This window comes from Lissotriton vulgaris, chromosome 6 (genome assembly GCF_964263255.1).
Source record: "Lissotriton vulgaris chromosome 6, aLisVul1.2, whole genome shotgun sequence".
NCBI lineage: Eukaryota > Metazoa > Chordata > Amphibia > Caudata > Salamandridae > Lissotriton > Lissotriton vulgaris.
In genome coordinates this window covers 1,294,236,197-1,294,260,467 of record NC_141694.1, presented here as the reverse complement: position 1 = coordinate 1,294,260,467, position 24,271 = coordinate 1,294,236,197, and the positions used below count along the sequence as shown (strand labels likewise).

The 24,271-nt window shown below is 49.4% G+C and overlaps 1 protein-coding gene across 1 annotated transcript in view; it reads right to left on the bottom strand.

Annotated features, from left to right (window-relative positions):
- ENPP1 (ectonucleotide pyrophosphatase/phosphodiesterase 1) overlaps positions 1–24,271 on the bottom strand; it is a 612,613-nt gene that overhangs the window by 421,321 nt on the left and 167,021 nt on the right. The window contains exon 5 of the mRNA XM_086927432.1: positions 1,257–1,317. Coding sequence (XP_086783558.1) covers positions 1,257–1,317 — 61 coding nt within the window. The remainder of the gene's footprint in view (positions 1–1,256; positions 1,318–24,271) is intronic.

Below are 24,271 nucleotides of genomic sequence, written 5' to 3'. Positions count from 1 at the left end.
GGATCCTGTATTCAGAGCTCCCAGAATCCTTTAAGTCTCTGCCCTATGGAAATCCGGATCCACTCCCTCTGACTGACCAGGAACAAGATTCTTCCTCCTACGGTCCGAGGCGAATGTTGGGTCATTAGCCAAAGGCTTCTTCCTGATATGCCCTTAATGACCCATGTCAAACGTATTAATTCAGCTTTGGGCATATATTTAACCTGTCCACTCAAAACTGTCAAATTCTAATATCAGGGGTCAATGATAACCAGTCCCCAACATTCCTAGTCACAGAAGCGGTCATATTGTTCTGACTGGGTAGCTCATGGCCTCAACGGAGAATACACACTGTTAGGGGGAAATCCAGTAGAATTGAAGCAATGATAAACTTGGAGGCAGAAGAAAACATTATTTTGTAAGATTGCCTTTCCAATTATTCAAAAATATACCTTCACTATTGAATTTGATTTTGTGAAAAATATTTAAAAGAAACTTTAATGGCACGCTTAAATTTTTTGTTTGTATTTTTAGCCAAAATTATGAAAATGTAATCTCAACCATACCTTGCCAAAAAAAACTACAAATTGGCCAGATGAACTAAAACAGCATTCCGTAGCTACTCGTTGCAGGGACACACCCCTAACATATAACACGTTTCTAGATTAGTCTACAATACTCACCGACTGGAAACCCAGCTAATATATAAAAATAGGGTTTCCTACATGTCAGAACACTTTCCTGTTCCGTGTGTTAATCTGTGTTAGTGCAGGGTTAAATGCTGCAGCCTGAACCGGATGCCTTGTTTTTAAGTTTCCACAAATGGGTGAAATAGATACACACTGCAGCCCACGTGTCATTTAACTTTTACACCATGGATGAACTTCTTTTCCCAACTTACTGCAGTTTGACTTAAGAACTAAGCAATTTATTCTAGCAAATTGTATCTTAGGTTTAAGGGTCAAAGCACACTTTTAGGCACAGAGCACACATGCCATGAGAGACTGAATGGCAGCCTCAAATTATCCAAAGTCACAATGCCAGCTAAACCAAAATAAATTGTAAAACAAATCCCTAGGATATCATAATTAGAAAGGCAAAGTTGTAGGTGAAAAATATCCAAAACAACTGCAGCAGTGTTCAGTTTTCAAAGAAAATGTTTAAAGGATTGACTCGGAATAGTTCATAAAATTACTTGATTGTACAATCATTTCCAGAGAACTAAATCTAAAACCCAGACTTCATGCATAATGTGTATACAACTGAAAACGTCTCACCCTTTAGGACACTGGGGTATGCTCAGGTTTTCACACTCTTCGTCTACCCAGCTTTTGTTTCCTGAAAAATTGCACATATATTTCAGCATCTTTTCAGCCTCATATACATGATCGAAAAGCACATATTCATATTTCAACAATTTATAAGCTGCACTTTGTGTCAACATAGAGGAAGTTTGTGATAATCAAAACTACACATGAATTTAAACAAAATACATGTCTTGAGATATCACTGGCAAAAAAATATATTTGTAATAAAGCACCATGGAAACTGCATTCTCATCTCAGTTGAGCAAATTGATCTGATTGGATAATGATGCACCCCTGATATGTCAAAGGGAAAAAAAATCAAACAATTATATTGTGTTAAAGTCAAAGTGCACCCAACGGGCATTTTAGTTCTCTGCTAAAGACAGCTTTATTTGTATATAGGCAGACTTCTGTTTCTAATACTTTACATACGTTGTCTGTATCACTTGCCTAATCCTGATTCAACGCTTTCCTCCTTATTCTTATTTTTCTCCTGCGCTGGAACATCTTTGTCTCAAATTGTTTTCACTGGTTGATGTATCCTTCCACTGGAGACATCAGACCTACTTTGCAGTACATGTTAGAAATCTTAGGGGTGTGTTTCTCTTTCTCTCCGCTCCTCTCCCATCTCACGCTATTTAATCCCTCCTCTGCCTTCCCCCATGCAGCATATGCTTGCCACCGCAGCGCCCTGGCTGATTCTACCACTTGCAATGTTATCGACAGGCAACCGTTTTTTTTTTTCATTCTAAAAAGGGAACATGCACATGCGCGTACGCAAGCATCTATCATACAGATTTTGGGGGGGGGGGAGGACTGTTCTTATCCCCACCACTGCCTCCATTATGCTGCTCCCCAAATAGCCTCAAAGCTGCTGATACCCTCTCCGCTCCTTGTTTTTGCCCCTCCAGGCACACATTACACCCAGGTCCCTTATGTCCTCGTCCCATTCATTACAAAGTGGAGATAACCATCTCCCGACAGAAAAAAACAACAGGAATGCTGGGACCCTAATACTGCCCCTCCCACTGGGAGTATATAAGCAGCACTTACCCAGCATCCCTCCTGTACTTTCTTTCTGTCTGTCGACAGACTGGATGGTGTGCTGGTGCGGTGGGGCTTCTCTTCTCCCCTCGCCCGGCTGCCTGGCTGTGCGGGCGTGGGGTTTCCGTGGTCTTAGTCCTGGCCTGCTGGGCTTGCTGGGAGTCTGTCTCTCTTGGAGCCGGTGTCCTGCTTGGCCTCCGGCTATTTGTCGCTGAGGCTTGGTCTCCCGAGTTTCTTCCGGGTCGCATGCTCCTCTTCCCGAGCCTGGCCGGGTAGAGGTGCATTGCTGATGGTGTTCCTGCCGGTCGCCTGGACTCCTGACGCTATTGGGGGGGGGGGGGGGGGGGGGGGCTTGTTCCCGGGGTTGCCCCCTCCCTCCTCTGGGTGAGTCGCGCTTGCCGTGTTTTTGTTGCCTTCTTGCCAAAAGTGTATTGTGTGGTAACGAGCGCTGGGGTAGCACGTTCGTTTCCAGTCTTTCTCTGTGTGACCCTGAAGTTGAACTGCCCCTGTTCCTGCTGTTCCCAGTGGCGGTGGGGGCCTTGTTATGCTGTTGGCCCCCGCCATGGATGTTTCGCTTCCTTTTTCTTTTGGATGCATTGTGGTGTGGGGTGCTGAGCTCTGGAGTAGATAGTTCGTTCCCGCCTTTCTCTCCCACAGGGTGGCTGCCTGTTCCTCTGTTCCCTGTGTGGGCCTTGTTGTGCTATTGGCCTCACTCTGGCTGTGTTTGTTTGCTGATACGCCCGGTGCGTGATTCTGCGGGCGGGGCTGCTCTTCTCCTTGCGGGTGGCCTGCTGCGGTCTCCGTGTCCCAAGCTGCTCCAGGCGTCTGCTGCCCTGGTCGAGTGCGCCTTGGTTGGGGCGGTGCTTCCAGTGTGTGCCTGTTCTACTTCTGGTCCTTCTCACGGGGATCGTCCTGTCAGGGCACGGTGCAACAGGTGCATGATTCTGGGCTTTTTGCCTGTCATGGGTGTCCTGCTGCTGTCTCCATACCCGCGCTGCTTCTTGAGTGGGTTGCCCTGGTGGTGTGCACCTTGGCTTGGGGCTGTGCTTCCTGTGAGTGCGCGGTATGCATGATTCTGGGCTTTTTGCCGGTCATGGGTGTCCTGCTGCTGTCTCCATACCCGCGCTGCTTCTTGAGTGGGTTGCCCTGGTGGTGTGCACCTTGGCTTGGGGCTGTGCTTCCTGTGAGTGCGCGGTCTGCGGGCTCCTCTCGGGGAGCTTAATATCAGGGCTGCTCTCCTCCTCTTGGGTTGCCTTCTGCAGCTTCCCTGCTCTCGCGCTGCACCCGGTCGTAAACGTGTGTTGCCCCGTTTGTGAGCGCCTAGGATGGAGGCTTTGCTACCTGTAGGTGGCAGGTGCTTGTATGTGACTGCAGTTGCTCCGGCCTGGTGCTCTCTGGGGCGATCTGGCCGCCACCGCCCGCCTGCGGAGTGTGGAGCTCTGGCTAGTGCTGGGCAGTCGGGCACTGGGGTTCCGGGTTCGTTGCTCGTCGTGGGTGCAGGTTCCGGTGTCCTCTACCTTGGTCAGCGTTGTTGGCGTTTCTGTTGGTAGCCCGCGGCCTTGCCACCTGCGCGCTCCTGCTCTCCTCTGTTCTCTGAGGTTGTGCCTGCCGCGGGGCTTCGCCCTTTGGGTCGCTACTTCGGGTGTTCCGCCTGCTCCTGGCCATGTGTGCTTTTGTGTTTTCTTTTCGGGCACTGTTGGGGGGGGTGGGGTCCTCTACTTTGAGTTAGTTTGCTGCTTCACTGTCCTTTCTGGCATTCGCTCTTTCTGTTTGGTGGCCTGCCTTGGATTGGAGTGGGTTCCTGTCGCCGTTGTGGTGGCTGGTACCTTTTTCGCTGGCTCGGTCTGTGCTTGCTCCTGGGATTTCCTGCGTTGTTGGGGTCTCCCTGCCTGCTTGCTTCCGCCTTGCCCTCTGCTGCTCTTGTGTCGGGTCGCCTCTCGCCCCCTCGGCGGCGGCCTGTTGTAGTGTGCTTCTGTTCGCCCCCTTCTTCGGGCTTCTCCGCGGCTCCCTGCCCCCGGCTGGTGGTGCATCGGTGTTCCTCCTCCTCGGGCAGCTGGGGGGGTCCTGTTGGGTCCCCTGGGTTCCTCTTAGCCTGCTGCGGTTTTTCCACGCTTTTCTTTGCTGTCCCTCTGCGTCCCGACTTCTCGAGGTGTCGCGGGTACGGTGGTCATGGCCCGGCCTTGGTTGTGTGGTGTCCGCCCCCTTTTTCAGGTGGCCTTGTTGTGTTGTGGCCTCTCCTCAGCTTGTGTTTTCTGGATGTTCACCTCCACTTCCTGGCTTCGGCTTGGTTGGTCGGGGTTTTGGGGCATGGGGCTCCTGTTCCTGGTTTTGTTCCTCCCGTCCCTTGGGCTGCGCCTGGTTCCTCTTCTGGCTTCCTGATGTCGTGCCTGATGCTCTCTGGGGCATTCGGCACCCTCTGCATGCGCCTGGGTGGCTTGTGCTGCCTTGGGTGCGGCTATTCTGTTCTCCTTTGCTCCGTCCTGAGGCCTCCGGTGTTTGTCCCGGGGTCTTCTGTGTGCTCGGGTTGCTTCTGGGGTCTCGCTGCTTCTGTTCTTGTTAGCTCCTGCCCTGGTTCTCCCTGTGCTTGCCTTTGGCTTGCTTCGGGTGTTTCCTGGCCGCCCCTCGTCGTTCTGCCGCTGTTCCTGCCTGGTTTGTTCCTGGTTGGGGCCTCTTGGTGTTGCCTGGTGGAGGCTTCTCTGGCTGGTGTGGTTGGGCCCCTGCTCTTCTTTTCCTTTGCACCCCCCCACCCCCGCGTTGTGTTTCCGGTGGCGGTTCGCCTTTTGGTCCCTGGGGTTCATGCCGCTGCTGTTTGGGCCTGGCTGTCTTTTGCTGCTGCCGTGTCCTTGGGATGGAGCCTGTTTCCCCTCTTCTTCCCTGGGAGGTTCTGGTCTCGTCTGGTTCCCGTGGAGGGTGACTGGCTGGGTGTCTGCTGGGGCTTTTTCACTACTACCGGTTGGTCTACGTTTTGGGGCTCTGCTTCGTTGCCTGGGCTCTCTTTTTGTGTCCTGACGGGGTGCTCTGCAGTTGTGGCCGCATCCTGGTGGGTCCTTCAGGGCCTTCTCATGCTGGCGGTTCTCTTCCCTGGCTTGTTTTGCCTGTGTTGGGGTCTGTGTGGGGTCCTGTGGCGCGGGGTCTACCAGCTTCTTGCTGGTTCGGGTTGGCCTCTGGCTGTGCCTCCTGGGTTTTCTGGCTGTGCTGTCACTTTTCGGCCTGCTCTACGGTGTGTTTTGCTGGCCGTTTCTTGGTTCTTTTGTGGTTCTGGAGTCCTGGCCTTTGCTTCCCCGGGCTTTTTTTCCGGTGTGGGTCTGTTTGGGCGCCCCCCCCACTTCTCTGGTTGGGGTGCGGTTCTGTGGTGCTCTTGCCACTGTGGGGGTCTCCCTCCTGTCTGCTATTTGTCTGGAATTTTCCTGCGACTTGGCCTTCTGCCTTCTCTGCTTCCTTCGGCTTCAGTTTGGTCGGTTTCCTCTGTTTCTTTTTCAGTCTTCTCTGTGATCCGGCAGTGGTGTGCTGGGGTGTCCCTGTTGCTCCCTGCCCTTTGCTTTGGCCTGGGCTCTGCGTGGCTCCTTCCAGAGTTTGGTTGGGCCTGCAGGTCCTCCTGCGTGGCATGGTTGCTTGGCTCTGGTCCTTGCTTCCTGGTTCCTTTGGCGTTGGTTGTTCTGGTTGGTTTTGTTTTCTTTGCTCCTCTCCGGCGCTTGCTGCAGTCGGGCTTTATGGGCTTTTGGTCTGGGTGCTGTGCGCTCTGGGGCCGTTTCTTTTTTCTGCTGCTTGCCTGCATTGGGTGTGGGGTGCCTGTTCGGTCCTCTGCAGTGTTGGCACCTGTTTTTTTCTGCCCTCTGTGCCTCGTTTGGGGACTGCTGGGAGTTCCCGGTAGCTCTGGACTCCCGTCCTGCCTTGTTTTGCCTCCCTTTTGGGATTGGGGATTTTCTGGGGGTTGTGGCCGGTGGCTCTGTCCCCGCCCTTGTTGGGCTTGTTCGTTGTTGGTTTCCGGTCTTGTTGGCCTCTCCTTGGTTGGTCGGCTTTCGGCTGGTTCTTTCTGGGGGCGTCTCTGGCCTGTGGTCTTTGAGTTGGCCTCCTCTTCCCCTGCTGTTCTGGGTTTGATGGCTTCCTGGGGTATTCGGGTCTCTTTCTCCTTACCTGTCTCCTCTGTTTGGTTGGGGTCTTGCTCCTGTTCGGCTCCTGGGATCTTGCTGCTTCCTGGGCCTCCTCGGTGGGGTTTTGGTGGATTTTCTCCTCTGGATTCTCTGGAGCCGGGTCTTTCGCCATTTCTTTCTTTGGCCTTCTTCGGAGCTGTCTCGGTTTGCTCCCTGTCTGTGTGGCTGCCGGGTCCTGTAGGCCTTCCCGGTGCTTCTGGGCTTGGCGGCCTTGTCCGGTGGGTTGCTCCGCCGTGTCCTTTGGGTCTTGGTTCCAGTTTCTCTGGTTGGCGGCCTCCTTGTTGGGGCCCTGGCTTTCTGTTGGTCTCCAGTCCTTGTTTGGTTCCTGCTGTCCTGTTCTGGGTTGCGAGCCGGTTGTTCCTGCGGTCCCCCTTTCCCTCCTCCTCGGTTCTCCCTTGGATTACTGCTTTTGTTGTAGTTTCCTGGTTGTGCTTGTGGGTGCGGAAGGCCGGTTTTTCTGCTTTCGTATTCTCCACTTTGTAATGAATGGGACGAGGACATAAGGGACCTGGGGGTAATGCTCCATTACTTACCGGTAATCTTCATTACTCTGGGTACCGTTGTTCTCGTCCCATTCATACGCCCCTTCCCTCCCTCCCGGACTGCCGGCCTTCCTGTCTGGGCTTGGTTGTACAGGAGGGATGCTGGGTAAGTACTGCTTATGTACTCCCGGTGGGAGGGGCAGTATTAGGGTCCCAGCATTTCTGTTGTTTTTTTCTGTCGGGAGATGCTCGTCTCCACTTTGTATTGAATGGGACGAGGACAACGGGACCCGGAGTAATGAAGATTACCATTAAGTAATAGAGCATTCTATCTCCCAGCCCCCCATGCTCCAGTTTTATTACCACGCCCACACCCTGCATTACCTTTGGGCCTTTATTGTTCTCCGCCCCATAACTCCCTAAAAGGAGTTTACACCCGCTTCCCTGTACTCGCCGGTAACCTGCTTGCCCCCCTCTTGCTCATCTTTCCCAGGCTGCCCGAGGCCCTCTTCCTTCAGCCCTCCCACCTGGGAGCACTGGCCAGGAGCTGTCTGAGGGAGAGATGAGATGGCACAGGAGCAGCCGTAGAAGTTGGGAAGAAAAGTAATTAAAAAGAAAACAAGTTTGTGTACTTTTTGTGTTTGTCTATCTGGGTGTCTCTACCCGTATGTTTCTGTGCAAGCGTGTGTGCATGTCTGTGTGTGTTCGTATGTGTGTACGAATGGCCCTGTGTGTTTGTGGGCATGTGCACTCATGAACATTCACGTGTGCGAGGGAGGAGTGAAAATTTTGTCCAGTGCCTTGCCCATGAAATGCTTGATGTGGCACAACTAACTCCTGGTATTACCCGGTAACACACAGTTTCTGGTAAAATGCAGTCACTGACAGTGGAGGCAATCCCTGGCATCATGCTTACCATGGCATAATGGTGGTAATTTCTGGTAACAGGTGGGCCGTAGCACGAGAGGTAATGCCTTGCAACATACTGCCCCGGGTACACTCATGGCAATTCCTGGCAACATGTTCACCCTCTCATGATGGTGGTAATCCACGGTAACCTGCTGATCCTAGCTCAATGGCAATAGTTCCTGTTAAAATGCTGCCACTGGCATGCCAATAGCAACATGCTGGCTCTGGACCAATGGTGGTAATCCTCAATAACATGCTCACAATGGTTGTAACTGGCATAATGGGGTTAATCCCTAGTAAAATGCTGGCCCTGGCACAGTGCTGCTCATCACTGGCATCATGATGACCCTAGCATCTGGCACAGTGGTGTAATTTCATGCAGCATGCTGGCCCAGGTACAATGGTGGTAATCCCTGGCAACATAAAAAATGTGCCAGCCATGCATGTGCATGCACGACGGCATGAAGTCTAATAAAAGCACGGGTAAGCCAACAGGTCTACGTTTTAGAGACTGACCTACTGGTTTTGCCAATGCTTGCTAATTATGCAACTTGCTGAAATTAAAACAATTTGGTTTTCAAAGCTTTTTTGAAGGGGTTGAAATGGGGTGGTTCTTGGATGGGTTTTAGATCTTCCGTTAGAGCATTTTATATGTACAATGCCAATAGCTCAAACTGTGGCAAATGAGATACCTGCTGCATTGCAAATGTGTGCTATAAAAGCATTAGGAGAGAGCATGTCCTATTTGAGAAAATAGTGCTCGGAGGCTGTAATTAAAGCCTCCCGAGTAACAACACACGTAACAGGGGATGTCGCCATGGGAGGTTACAAAATGAAACAAGGCGGTACTATGAAGGGACTACTAAGCCTTTTGACCAATGCACAGCCACAGTTTAAAGTGGACAATGACACAAGCCAATGAAACATTTGGGCAGAGAGGTGGTCCCTACCTGAATACAGCATGCCTCGCAGAGCAGAGCATGTGCTGCCCAGGCTAGACCTAAAAATTATTCACATAAAAAAACAATGCAAATGGATATTTGTAAAAGTATGCTAGCAAAGAATATGCAATTCAGGTTATGAGGTAGAGTGCCTACGATCTTGAAATGAGCAGTGATGCAGTGTGAACGGTATAGGACCCTCGGACCCTCTTGTTAGTATCAATGGCCGTGCTAGGCTTTTCGGTGTCCTAACTAATGTCACATTTTGTCATGCACCAGACACAGAGGCCATATTGGATGCATCGAGGGGCATTTTGGCATCTGCTAATCTTTGCACCATAGGCAACTGCTTAAAACTGCCTTGTTTTAGAGCCAGCCCTACAGGGGATACTGCTGAGCAGGAACAAAGCTGTCGCCATGAAGATACATTCACTCATTAACGAACCCCCTCCCTTTCAAACCATAGTGTTTCCTTTACATCTATCCGGTTACTACCAGGATGAAAGGTAAAACGTTGCCCACTATTTACATTAACTGTGGTAAGAAAAACTACAATTTTAAGTGCGGGTTTGAAGTGTATTCATTTAATCATAGTTGCAATAAAGACAATTAATTTTCCTCATCAACAAGCGGAGTCAGCAAAACCCGTTTATATATCCAAATCGTACCTTTGTTTATATAAAATATACATTTTCAGGAGACTAAAAGAGCAGTCTAGAAAGAAATATATAGAAAACCAGTCCTGAAGGGACCGCTGGTTATGAAATCTGGATAATCACACTGCTCCTCCCCATGCACATCCTGTGGGCGGAAGAGCAGCCCTTGTAGACATACGTAGGAGTAGTTAAAGCCCTTATAAACGTCTGTGGCCAGAATACAGAAACCAATAATTATGTGCAGTGCAGGCATCCCTTTACCACTGTTGATGTGTAACTGGGATAATCCGAAACGCAGAGCAGCTGGTTTACAAACAGTGGCAAGTTGGTTAACTATCTGCACTACTCTATGGCATTTACAAGACCCACAATCTGTTTAACGTGCTCATCACACATCAAATCTCAGATGTACATCCTTGGACACAAACACATCACTGAACTGCATGACTGGTATAGGAGGCAGGTTTTCAAATTCTCCATACAGTAAGTGCTTTCCCAATAACAACCACTACATATACAGTGAGTGATGTGGTTCAAACAGACTACCAAAAGGATTCTAGTCCATGATGAATGAATGTGATCATAAAACTTTTAAAATAAATCTTGCACAATACCCTGTTAGTCAAAAAATCAATCAGTGAATTTGTAGAGCGCAGTACTTACCCGTGAGGGTCTCAAGGCGCTGGGGGAAGGGGGGGGGGGGAGAGGGGTGCTGCTACTACTCGAAGAGCCAGGTCTTGAGGAGCCTCCTGAAGGTGAGCAGTTCCTGGGTCTGCCGCAGGTATGTGGGGAGGGTGTTCCAAGTCTTAGCGGCAAGGAACGAGAAGGATCTGCCGCCAGAGGTTGTTCGTTGAATGCGCGGGACAGTGGCGAGGGCGAGGTTGGTGGAGCGGAGCTGGCGGGCGGGGGTGTAGAAGTTGAGTCTTTTGTTCAGGTAGGCTGGTCCGGTGTTGTGGAGTGCTTTGTGTGCATGGGTGAGGAGCTTGAAGGTGACCCTCTTGTTGACGGGTAACCAATGCAGGTCTCTCAGGTGGGGGGTGATGTGGCTGCGACGAGGGATGTTGAGGATCAGGCGGGCGAAGGTGTTTTGGATGCGTTGCAGTCACCGTAGATGTTTGCCAGGGATTCCTGCGTAGTGTGTGTTGCCGTAGTCCAGCCTGCTGTGGACAAGGGCTTGGGTCACAGTTCTTTTGGTTTTGGTCGGGATCCACTTGAAGATCTTGCGAAGCAGGCGGAGGGTGTTGTAGCAGGAGGAGGAGACGGCGTTGACCTGCTTCGACATGGAGAGGGAGGAGTCAAGGATGAATCCTAGGTTGCGTGCATGGTTTGAGGGTGTCGGCGCTGTTCCTAGTGTGGTCGGCCACCAGTTGTGTCACAGGCAGATGAGGACTTCTGTCTTGTCTGAGTTCAGGTTCAGGCGGCTGCTTCTCTTCCACTTGGCGACGGCCTTCATCCACACCGTGGAGGTTGGTTTTGGCGGTGTGAGGGAGAGGATGAGCTGGGTGTCGTCGGAGTAGGAGATGATGTTCAAGTCATGCTGGCTGGCCACTTGTGTGAGGGGGGCCATGTAGACGTTGAACAGGGTCGGGCTGAGGGATGAGCCCTGGGGTACGCCGCAGATGAGGTTTGTGGCTTCGGATCAGAAGGGTGGGAGGCGGACTCTCTGGGTTCTGCCGGAGAGGAAGGACGTGGTCCAGTCCAGGGCTTTCTTTTGGATTCTGGCTTCTTGGAGGAGTGTTCTTAGTGTGCGGTGGCAGACCGTGTCGAATGCGGCTGACAGGTCCAGGAGGAAGAGGGCTGAAGGTTCGCCGTTGTCTAGCTGGCACCTGATGTCGTCTGTGGCGGCGATAAGTGCTTTTCTCAGTGCTGTGGTTTCATCTGAATCCGGATTGGAATGGGTCCAGGATGTTGTTGTCTTCGAGGTAGCGGGCCAGATTTTCTCGATGACCTTCGCCGGGAAGGGGTTGCAGTGAGATGGTCCGGAAGTTCTTGAGGTCCTTGAGGTCCGCCTTTGGCTTCTTGAGGAGGGCGTTGATTTCGGCATGCTTCCAGCTTTCCGGGAACGTCGCTGTGTTGAAGGAGGTGTTGATCTTCCTTAGCTGGGGTGCAATGGTTGCGTTCGCTTTGTTGAAGACATGGTAAGGGCAGGAGTCTGACGGAGATCCGGAGTGGATGGAGTTCATGACCTTGCATGTCTCGTCGTCGTTGGTGTGGAACCAGGAGGTCAGCTGGTTGGAGCAGGTGGTGTTCGGGTGGGGTCTGTTGTTGTTGGGGTGGCCGGGGTGTTGAAACTGTCGTGGATGTTGGCGATCTTGCGATGGAAGAAGGTGGCCAGTGCGTGGCACAGATCTTGCGAGGGCGGGATGTCGTTGGTGTTGGCGATGGGGTTGGAGAGTTCCTTCACTATGTTAAAAAGCTCTTTGCTGTTGTGAGCGTTGTTATCCAGGCGGGTTTTGAAGGAGGATCTCTTGGCTGTTCTGACGAACTGGTGATGTCTGTGAATGGCGTCCTTGTGTGCTGCGTGGCTGTCTAGTGCACGGTCGTGGGTCTATTTCTTCTCCAGCTTCTGGCATGTGCGTTTGGAGGTCTGTAATTCCTCGGTAAACCAGACGGCATTCTTGCTGGGCTGGTTGATGGAAGGTTTCTTTTGCGGGGCGAGAGTGTTGGCGCAGTCTTCGATCCATTGTCTGAGGTTGCAGGCGGCGGTGTCTGGGTCAGTGGGTAGGTTCTGTGAGAGGGTAGGGGTCAGTTGGTCCTCAGTGATTTTGCCCCAGAAGCGACGGGGGAGTTGTAGGGTGCGGTGGTGCGGGGTTGGTTTCTTGAAGGTGAAGTGGATGCAGCGGTGGTCGGTCCAGTAGAGTTCGGTGGTGTTGTTGAAGGCGACGTGGGTGCTCATGGAGAAGACGGGGTCGAGCGTGTGGTCGTCGACGTGTGTGGGTTCGGTGAAGAGTTGTCGGAGGCCGAGGTTGGCGAGGTTGTCGATCAGGGTGTCAGAGTTGGCATTGTTGTTGTTCTCGAGGTGGAAGTTCAGGTCCCCGAGGAGGATGTAGTCTGCGGAGGCGGGTGCGTGGGTGCTGGCGAGGTCGGCGATGGAGTCGCCGAACAGGGCCCCGGGTCCAGGTGGTCTGTAGACGAGAGTTCCTCTGAGGGTGGTGTTGGGGTCGGTGTGGATCTGGAAGTGGAGGAGTTCAGCAGAGTTGAGTGAGTCGTCTGCGAGGGTGTGAACTTGGAGGGTGGACTTGTGGACGATGGCAATTCCTCCTCCGATTCCATTGGTGTGGTCTCTGAGGGAGATCTTGTAGCCGTCTGGGATGGCTATGGCGATGTCCAGTCTCGAGGAGTCGTTCCACCAGGCTTCGGTCAGGAAGGCCACGTCAGGGGCGGAGGTGTCGAGCAGGTCCCAGAGCTCGGCGGGGTGTTTGCGTGCAGAGCGGGTGTTAAGGAGTATGCATCTAAGGTGGTTGGGTCCGGTTCTTTGAGGCTTAGTGGATCTGTCGCAAGAGAAGTTGCAGGTGTGGCAGGAGAAGGGACTGTGGGTGCGTTTCGGGGCAGCCTGGAAGCAGCGGTGGTTTCGGCCGGTGTTGAGAGCGTGGAGGGTGTTGGCGTCGTATCGGAGTCAGGCGTTGTGGAGAAAGTGGGGTTCAGGGGTTCCGGCGCTGGGCGCGGCCCAGGCGCGGCGGGCACGCCTTTGGCGCGCAATCAGCGTGCATCTGGGCAATGGTCGCCATATGAGGCGTGGAGAGTAGGCTGGAGCGGGGCAGCGAAAGGGCGTGGCCTCAGGTGACAGCGGCGGTAAAAACCTGGTGGTCAGGGGAGGCAAGGGGGGAGGGGGGCGTCGCAGGGGGATGCAACGGAGGGAAAACGGTCCCAGAAATGCAAAAATAAACAGACAGGCAAGAATGGGGCAAAATACAAAAACTAAGTACAGGCAGCACAACAAAGAGAGCGGGGGCGAACGCGCACTGGTGGTGCTGTTCGGCAGGGGAGCCTAGGCCCCGGAGAAGGGTCAGAGGTCACCTCCTTCATCCGACAGTGGCCGGCTTATGAGGCGTGGAGGGTGGGAGGGTCAGCTGGGAGGCGGGATCGGGCGGCGAGTGGGCGTGGCGTCCGGGGACAGCGGTGGGAAAAACCTGGCAGTCAGGGGAGGCAAAGGGGGGTGGGGGCATTGCAGGGGGCTACAACGGAGGGAAAACGGTCCCAGAAATGCAAAAATAAACACACAGGCAAGAAGGGGGCAAAATACAAAAACGAAGTACAGGCAGCACAACAATGAGAGAGCAGGGCACAGGAGAATCGAACCCTGTGTTCAGGGGCGTGTTATGGAATAAGGGTTGACACAATGGTACCTGGACCTGGGTAGTCAATGTTACATATAAAGGGGTCCCAGTTGAAACAATGTTACGAGCACAGAATCACAGTTCACATGAAAAAATATATATGTAAAGAACTTTCTGGAAAAATTACTCTGAGAGATGTTATTTAATACACATCCTCCATAGCAGATCAGTTGCCAGTACATTTAACAAACAAAGTAATAAACTTATTCTTATTGCCCAAAGGAGGAGGGGGTGGGAAAGAAGGACAGGTGAGGGAAGGGAGTGTGATCAGGGTAGTGCAGAAATTTAGATAAGTTTCAAAATAAATTACAAGTGGTCTCATGTACTTTTAGAGTTAAGTACCACACTGACATACATACATTGCCATTCAAGTATTTCATACAATTGAACTGTGATTCTGTGCTCTTAGCATTGTTTCAACTGGGACCCCTTTATATATAACTGTGTTCAGGGGCGGCAGCAGCGGGGGCAAACAAGCACTGGTGGTGCTGTTCGGCAGAGGAGCGGCTCGGCCCTGGAGAAGGGCCTGGCTCCAGGAATTTTCATCTGGGTGGGTCAAGTGTGCCTTCGGGAGGGTCACAGAAGGCCCAATTTTTGGTCTTTCTGAAGGTAGCCTACAAGCTCTAGACTGCATCATATCTACTTCCAAACAGGCAGTACGATACAAACAGTAGATTATGTGTATATACAGAGTATATAGAGGGGAGAGAAGTGGTAAATTGAGCAAAGGTTGATTTTAGGGTTTAGTGGTGGGTAGCGGTACAGGAGTGTAAGCATTTTGTGAGTTGTACTCTGAGGTTGCTTCTATCAAATTAATTAGACAAAACACGGATTACAAATGATTTGCGTGCAGTGTACGATTGGAAACAACGTCTGTTAACATGGAGGGGAATTGTCATCCTTCACACACAAGCGAATGCTTCTCGTACATCCACAAATCTTCCTAAATGGAATGACGCCTAGAAAGAACTGCAGAATTGGGATTGAAATCACCAACTCTCCAGGCTGTAATCCTCATGTCCTTTGCACAGGAGTTTGGGGATGCCATATCACATGGAACTGTTAGAACCACTGTTCCACCATCTCAGACAGCTGAGTAAGAGACGTAAGGAAGATAAGCAACAGTAGATTTACATAATAACAGAAATCTACAAGAACTGGTGGCAAAGTGGAAACTCAAAAAGTGAAGAAGTGCAGAGAAAATCCTCAAAATCAAATGTTCAGGGTCCAAAAGTGCAAGAACCCATAGTAACAGCAGTCTACCTCCAAAAAGCTCCTATCCCATGAGATTTAGGATAGCATTTAATCATAATTTCAAGATGAGGCCCTTCAAGAAGATGGCACCTTTCATCCCAGACAGACCGCAGCTGGTTGCGGACAGCGTAGCACACAGCTAACTGAATAATGGTAGCTTTGTCTAGGTTAATCTCTCATTTAGTCTATAAGTGCAACTACACAAAACACTTTGCATTGATGCTGGCTGTGGAGCAGAGCCAAGAGCAACTCATAAAAACAAGCACTAGGCCTGCAACTGGCTTGCAGGTCAGCCTACATCAACTTTAAGGTGTGCGGTGCTAATTGGGAGAGTTGGAACGACCTAGTCTCCCCCCTTGTTTGTTGAGGCAGAACATCGCTGTTGTGTTGTCTGTTTGGACTCCCACTATCTGTCCCATTACTTGTGCCTGGAAGGCCTTTAATGCTAGGACGGCCGTTTTGAGTTCCATCATGTGTTCTCCCACACTCCTTGTGGGAAGCATCCATTGTTATGGTCACCATGGCAGATAGTAACTTGACAGGTGCCCCTTACTTCTTTCGGAACCTTTGCACTGACACCCACTAGATCTTCCCAGCGACTTGGGACCTATTGTTGCACAGCTATTCCTGTACGGGTCGCATTTACAGTCATGCCCGCAGTATGAGTGAGTACAAAATTCTATCATTCTCATTACTGTTCTCACTGTCAGAGGCTGAGCTTTCTAGCAGAAGCAAGCCTGCTCTGTTATTGCTTTCCCCTTTTGGGCACAGTGTTACTACCAGAAATACTTTCTCCAGCTCCAGGTGCGGAGATGATTTATCATTGTGTATGGTGAATCCCAGATGATAGGGCATTGATCTGACCATTTGTAAGTCCTGTTGACACTTCTTTCTCAAACTTGCCTTCACCAGCCAGCAGTCCACGTATGGGAAACATGTATGACTTGCCCGCTCAGGTGTGCAGCCACTGCCACCAGGCATTTTGTTAACAAACTTGGTGCCTATTCTATGCCGAAGAGTAGCACCTCAACTTGTAAGGCACCTTGTCTAAAACAATTCAGAGATACTGCCTAATTCTTTGGTTCATTTGTATGGGTAGGTAGGCAGCCTTTATGTCTACGGTGGCCATGTGGTCTCCCTTCCTTAGGAGTGTGATTACTCCTTGCAGTGTTGTCGTCTGTATGAGTTCTTGATCCATTAATGGTCTTCACTTTGGGGGGCTGGGGAGGCAGTTTTTGTTCTATGCAGTGAGCTTGTTTATTAAGCTTAGTATCCTATTGTCTGAGGTGATTGACCACTACGTCTGGAGGAATATCCCTAGTCTTCCCCGAACTGGTGTTCTGTGGTGGAGTTGTTGGCAAAGAGTCACTTGTTTGCTTGTGCACCTCACATGCCACCCAAGACAGGTTGGCCTCTCCCTCTCTGCTTTCCACAAAAGGTCTGTCTTGCTGGATGCGGCCACCACAGCCTGCTGGCAGAATCCTTGTTGTTTCTGTTAGGAGCCTGGTGGGAATTTCTCCCAGCCTGCCAGTCTCCAGGTAGGCATGCATACTTAGGCATACATCACTCTCACCGATTCTAGTGGCTCCCACGTGGGCTTGTCAACCGTGGTTCATTACATTACTAGAAACGTCAGTAGTTCCACACCACAAAACACACCTCACTTCCAGCCTTTTCACACAGAGCCATGCAGGTCGGTATGCGGATATTTGGCGTGGCACAGGGGACAGAATTTAAACGGAGTCCATTCCATCAGAGGTAAACTCGACGTGTACGACGGAGTGGAAGTCAAAGATACGGCTAGGCCCAAAGGCCGCTCACCACATCTTCTGGATCGAAGATGGAGTTTTATTGCTTTTTTTTACACGCAGGAATAAAGGAACACATACGAAACAATACTCACAAGATTACAGTGGGTTGTGCACCGAGGGGATCCCGGACAACGGTCTCGAACCGGAGTGCCATAAACCACGTCTGAACCCGATGGTGGAAAGAAAACAATCTAATGGAGTCAATGCCCATGCACACTAGCACCGAAAGGAGGAGTCACCTTAGCTTGTGAAGGATATACGTCTGAGATGTGATATGTGGGGAGCACGTCAAAATATGACTTTTAAAAGGTAGAAATAGTTCTTTTCATAGAAAAAGATGGAAGCGACACATACAACACAAAGTACTTTGGATGCATCAAAAACACAAGCAAAAAGTGTCGCAGAGGAGGTGATGCGTCGGTTCCTTACATACAGGGAAGGTGATGCATTGGTTCCTTGCTCTGGGGGAGGTGATGTGGCAGTTCCTTACTGCTGCGCAGGGGAGGTGATGAGTCTGTTCTTTACCGGAGAGGAGGTGATGTGTCGGTTTCTTATAGTGTTGGGAGGTGATGCATCAGTTTCTTACTACTTCCCCTGGCGCCCCGATGTGAGACGATCCGGGACTATGTGATGCGTGATGATCTGCGATGCGCTGCGACTATTCCAACCGCATCCCCTCGATGTGTATGTCGATTCTTACACAGCAGGGCCTGCATCAGGATCGGTGCAGGGATCTCGTATGTCGGAGATTGGTGCACAGGACTCGCCATACGGTAGACATTTCAGCCACAGGCAGGCACTGAGTCGATTCTTCACCAGCAGCGATGTGTTGGAAATTCTTCTTGCACCGCTGCGATGCATCGGAACCAGGCGATGCGTCAATTTTCACAGTTCTCTAGTCTTTTGTAGTTCCCAGCACCAGAAACAACCAGGCCCAGAACATTGGCAGCCACCTTTTGGCAGGTCAGAACTTCCAGCAAAGGAGTTCAGGTGGGGTTGGGGGTTAAGTCTTTGTGTCCCTGAGACTTCAGAACAGGGGGCACGCTCTACATCAAGCCCTTGTAGATCTTCCTCAAGCAGGGGACACAGCACCCAGATACGTCCTTGTCCTTTCCTTGGCAGAAACAGCCACTGCAGGCCACCCCAGACAGCACACAGCAAAAGGGCAGTACTTCTCAGTTTTTCCAGCTCTTCTCCTTTACAAAGGTTCCTCTTGAATCCCAGAAGTAATCTAAAAGTCTGGGGTCTGGGCCCCACTTTTTATAGCACAAATGTATTTGTTCTCTGGTGGCAGAGAAGCTCTTTGCCCAGCCAAAACCAGTTGTGTCTTCTCTGGTGCAGCTTCCTGGCAGGAGGTGGAGACTGCATTGTCCAAGAAAGACCAGGCCCATTCAGGTGTGAATGAAATCTTCTCCCCCTACTCTAAATGAACCCGGGTCTATTCAGCCCAGCCTTGACTTACCCTGGAAAGGCAGGACACACCTTAACCACCCTCCCCCCCCCGTGGCTGTCTGAACAGAATGCACATCCCCAGCCCCTGTCACTCCAAAGGCAGACAGTCAATACACAATCCAGCGGTGGCATACAGGATGGCTAAGCAAGAAAACACCTACTTTCTAAAATTGGTATTTTCAAGCACAGAATGTAAAAATCATCCTTTCTAAAAAGATGCATCTTTAGATTCAGACTTCAGGCATACTAAACTGTAGCTTCCTAACCTGTGCCAATGGAAAGTTATATTTATAAATTGTTATAAATAAACTCCTATTCTATCCTATGGGACAAATAGCCTTTCAATAGTGAAAAACGGAATTGGCAGTATTTCACTATCAGGACATGCCACACACATCAGGACATGTCCTAACTTTCACATACACTGCACCCTGCCCACAGGGGTACCTTGAGCCTACCTTAGGAGTGGCTCACGTGTAAGAAAAGGAAGGGTTAGGGCCTGGCAAGTGGGTGCACTTGCCAGATCGACATGGCAGAACCAAACTGCGCACAAACATTGTAGTGGCAAGTCTGAGTTACTTTTACAGGCTGCTTATGTGGGCGGCACAACCAGTGCTGCGGGCCCACTAGGAGCATTTAATTTACGGACCCTGGGCACACAGTGCACTGTACTAGGGACTTACCAGTAAATCAAATATGCCAATCAAGGAATCACCAATCAATAACAACAATAACAACAATTTACAGAGGGAGCACTTGCACTTTGGCACTGAACAGCAGTGGCAAAGTGCCCAAAACATCTAGACTAGCAAAAACAAAGTCCAACACACAGCAAAATTACAGGAGGCAAAGGCAAAAATACAGGGGAAACTCACGACAATTATGCCAGGTCTAACGCAGTGCAAATTACTTGTTCCTCTGGACAAACAGACGATAGGTCAGGAATCTTCTTTTTGAGTTTTGTCAGCTGTGGCACAGAGGTAGAATGAGGCACTCACTCTGAAACAGAACTTCAAAGGAACCCTGCTCTTCAAAAAAGTACAAATATTTCTGTGGTGTAGCTTTATCTTGACTGGAATGTGATGGAGCTTGTGTGTTGTCATGGAGGGCTGGATTGAAGGGATTTCGAGTGTGCATCCTAGGAAGGAAGCAGTTATAAGGTGGCTTTGTGGGAGGATGGGATGTTTCTCTACAGTGCATTGTACCTGGAGAAATAAAGAAACTTTGCTTTCACATTTACGTGTGAGGACCATGCTTGCACAATAGGTAATGCAGAAACACATTTTAATTGCCCTACACGTGCTGTGAAGATGGCGAGTGAAAGCAGTGGTGTCACGAGGGGGTGCGGGGGGGTGCGGACCGCACCAGGTGTCACCCCATCATGGGGTGACACCAATCTGGTTAGTAACGCTCTGCAGTGCACCGTGGAGTGCAGCCTGAGCCTCAGCCTCGCCCTCACCTCTCTGCTGCTGCCAGTGCTTTTTATTTATAGTACATTGTGTACATTGTGCAAGCCTAGGCTCCGCCCGCAACGCAAGCGCACAGTCGCACGCCACGGTACACAGAGAGCTGCCGGCTCTGCAGTTATAAATTACGTGCAGCGTGAGTTGTTAAAAAGAGCGGAAAAAAGAGTTTTAAATCATCCGGCCTGGCAGGAAAAAGGAGGAGCAATGAAAGTAAAGTGCGCCACGATGCCCTTGAGATGCCATGCGGATTGCGGAGGTGGGTCGTCGGTGCCCAGTCCACACAAGTCCTGCCGGTGGTAGGTGTTTTGAGACATTCTCCGTCCTATCTCCTTGCTTAGTTGCGAGAGTTTTTAAAATATCACGGGTGGAGCAGAACTAACTGCCACTGCGGTCGTTAACAGATGGACTAACTCTCGCGTGTATGCGGTGGCAATACCCCCCTCATCCCCCCTGTCAGACGAAGCCCATTATTGATTAAATGAACGGTATTATAAGACAGGCATGGACTCAGGGCTTTAAGGTTTCAAGGGGTCTGAGTGCGGTGAGGCTGTGCTGTTCGTCACATCTGTACCGCTCCGTGCTCAAATAACACGGGCCTTTGTAAATATGTCATATGAGGCTGTGTGTCTGGGTAAAGAGCACTTTACTCCCTACTAAAGCTTCCAATGTACCTCCGAGTTACTGCACTTCGTTGCATGCTCTACGATGCATATGCCATCAATGCTGCCTACTAGAAACCACTTGCAAATGTTAAGTAGAATTTTCTGGAAACTTTACAATCACAGATCACGAAAAAAGAGCTCTGTAGAAAATAATTTGGATATAAAAGCATGTTCAAATTGGACCTCTAGGACAGTAAGCATACACTGGGTTGGAGGCACACTGTGAAAGAAATACAAACATTGGCATACTGAGACAAAACAACATAGACAGATCCCTTCCACATAGGGCAGATAGTAAATCACACCGTTTGCAGAAACATAAATTGACAGGGGAATTTCAGCGTTAAAAACAAAATAGCATTTAGCCTGTTGGAGTGCTCCTTATATACCATAAATAGACTTTTATGGGTGACCTTTTGTAGTAATTTGGTATTACCAGTAGGTGGGGAGGTCACGCAAGTCGCTGTTTCACCTTCTGGAAGTACTCACTGTGATTGGCTAGTCCAGGGTTGGACTAGGACATAAAATAGGCCTCCATTAGTAAATTAGAAAGGTAAAAAAGTTACATGTGTTTGCAAAGTGCATCAGTTTTGAGCTTGTAAAGTCATACTGTGTAAGTGTTTTGAAAGGAAAGGGAGACGGCGTGGATTTGAGCTTGCCGTAGGCATTTTTAATGTTCATAGCAGGGAAATCAACGGTAAAAGCTGACCAAGCAGGCCATAAGACAGGCCCGCAAACAGCCAAAAAACGACAAACATGCTGACATGTTAGACCAGCTGGTCAGGATTGCCAAAGTGCCCTATAAGAGGGACCACTGAAATCATGCCGTAGGAAGGGCTAAACTATGCAGCAGAGGTGAGAAAATGATGCGGCAAGAAAAGGCCAATTATGTGGTGTAATGTTTCACATTTTATGCTAGTTTTACTTCATTATTGTGTCTTTTTTTTAACAGTTATTGAAAATGTTTGTGCATTGGTTGCACCTCCTTAGTACCAGTTTAACACATCAAATCTAGCAATGAGCAACAGAAAGGTGGCCAGGCAAGCTTTACAAAGGGCCTTCCGCAGCGCCTTTGTTTTTGTTAAAATCTGTAGAGTATGCTGCAGATGATGGATCATTTGGCAAATGCGGCAAATCTATAATAATGCGAACAAACAGGGGCGGCTGGCACGGCTCGCGGGTGCGCGCGGGAGGAGAGGATGTGGGAGGCTCGCCGGATGCTCTCAAAGAAAAAATAATAATTAACAAAAACTTACCCTGAGTCTTCTCTCCTGCTGACTGTGTCCAACCCCAGGTCAGAACAGGAAGCAGGCAGCCAGGCTCCCACTCCTAAGCCAATCACATCGCTAGGAGCATTGTGATTGGACTGAGCACTGTGACATGACGCTCAGCTAGGGGCTGTACAGATGGGCATGTTCCCCATGCAGGCTACATCAGCCTGCATGGAGACACAGAAGTGCGCATGACAGGCCACCCAAACAGTCATTGCGCACAGGAGTGTCTACCACTCCTCCCCTGCAGCTTCGCTCGCGCACTGCCGCAGCAGGAGGAAAAAAAGAAAGTGATAATAACATTTTGTTATCATTTTATTTTTGTCTCTAGTAAAAGGGGTGCCGTTTATGGATTGCGTACTTTGATGAGCCCACAAACCACTTATGTTTGTTAGATACAACTTGTCCCGAAGGTTGAGTGAGGCAGGCTAGATTTTAACCGCAAACAGTATATATTTTTGTCACATTGCTGTGCATTCTTAAAAGCACTTATTTAACTTGCATTATGCGCAATGAAAGGAGATCAGTTTTAATGAAAAACATTCAAATTGTGCACAATTTGAATTATTTTCATGTAAGGCACCTACCTTCAAACATATCCGTCTTTTTAGTGAAATATAAATATATCCACATTTGTAAGACAAATCCACACTCGATGCACATCAGATTCCTCAGACCTAATTCGTGCTTACCCACAAACACCCCGGCCTACTCAATGGAGAATAACAGATGGTGTCAGATGGAATATCAAGAGTCCAGCCTTCATGAAAAACAAATATGGAAGCCAATATTCACACTGGCCAAAGGGGTTTCTTTTCAGTTTCTGAAAAGAATGGACTACCTACACTGCTGGTTCAAAGTTCAGTGCCATAAAAAATGACCCCGTGCCATGCAAGAGCCAGCATTCACTTCCCAGCAAGTGAAACTGTATATACAGCAGGGAATATATAACAACAGCAGTGAAAATCCGTTTCTCTGAAGAGGTGCAGAGCAGGGGAAGTGTCTTATGTCACAGCTTGAGGAGTATCTTTCGTTTTAAACTCGAAAATATCTATCATGCTAAATTATGTGCATTCATTTTAGAAGAGATGCTTACTTTTTCTTTCCATGACCCACTTTTCCCTACATGAACGGGATTTTGATGAATCAGAAATTTGTTTTTCTCTAATGAGACAACACTAATGAATGACGAATTCACGAACGGGATGGATTACTTCTGTGAGGACTCTTGCCAAATGTTAATTTATGTTGATTTTGTTTAGCGCACTAATCATCCGAGAGGGTATTTAGCCACGGGGGCAAGGTGTATAAGTGTGCCGTTAAAACACAAGAAACACTATTTGTCAAACCTGCACTTAACAGTTATACACAATTCATAATATTAGGACAAGCACTTAAAAAAAACAGTTAAAAAAAAGAATGGAGCAGTTCAATACGCCTATCCCGAGCCCTGGAGTGGGCAAGCAGAGGGGTGACACCATGAGTTACGGGCACCGGGTGACACCAACCCTAGTGACGCCACTGAGTGAAAGTACAGTTTTCACCATCTGCCAGACGTCTCTATGTTTTACTTATAAATTCTCCTTTGTTGATTTGCGTTGCCTTGCCAAGATTTCTTGAAATTTGCGTTGTTCCCAGCCGCAAAGTAGCCACGTAGGTTATTCCAAAGAGTCGCCAAAGTGGAAAAGATGGTCCTCCCTCCTAAATGTGCAAACAAAGTTCCTTTATTTTTCCAGGTACAATCCACTGTAGAGAGACGACCATCCACCTCCAAAATCACCTTCTAACTGCTCCCTTCAAAGGATGCACATTGTAGAACCCTACAATGCCACCATTCATGACAACATATGGAACATATCTATTAAATTCCCGTCTAGATAAAGCTACACCACACATATCCCCCATTACGAACAAAACAACTAAAGATACAATAAATAAGTACGATTAAAAAAAGTGACAAAAAAATGATATTTAGTGATAGAACATCACCCACACTCATTCACAATGCTAGGTCTTCGTGTAGCCCTTCCACTTCTCTTGCATACATTATCTTATCTTATCTAGACAAGAATGTGATGGAGCTCTGTATGCTGTCATGGAGGGTGGCATTGTAGGTTTCTTGAAAGTGCATCCTATGAAGGGGGCAGTTAGAAGGTGGCTATGAAGGTGGATGGACACTTCCTTACAGTGGATTGTACCTGGAGAAATAAGGGAACTTTGCACATTTATGTGTGAGGACCATCTTTTCCAAAGTGCATTATGTTGCTATGGGACAGGCATGTTTTAATTGTTTTGAAGGATATACAATCTATAACCAATAAAAATCACAAAATACGTTTAAAATCTGCCTGAAAGACTGCAGACTCTGCTACTGGCCTGCAGATGTTAGAGGAAGTCTGCATCACATTGCTGGAAGTTCTAAGTCCAAGGACCAGGGTTCAAATTTGCCAATCAAACATTATTTAAAAAGTCCGTTCAGGTCATTAAGAACGTTGAAAACACAATCTGGCAATAGCCCACTCCTAAAGAAGGGAGGCCTTGTGCAGTCA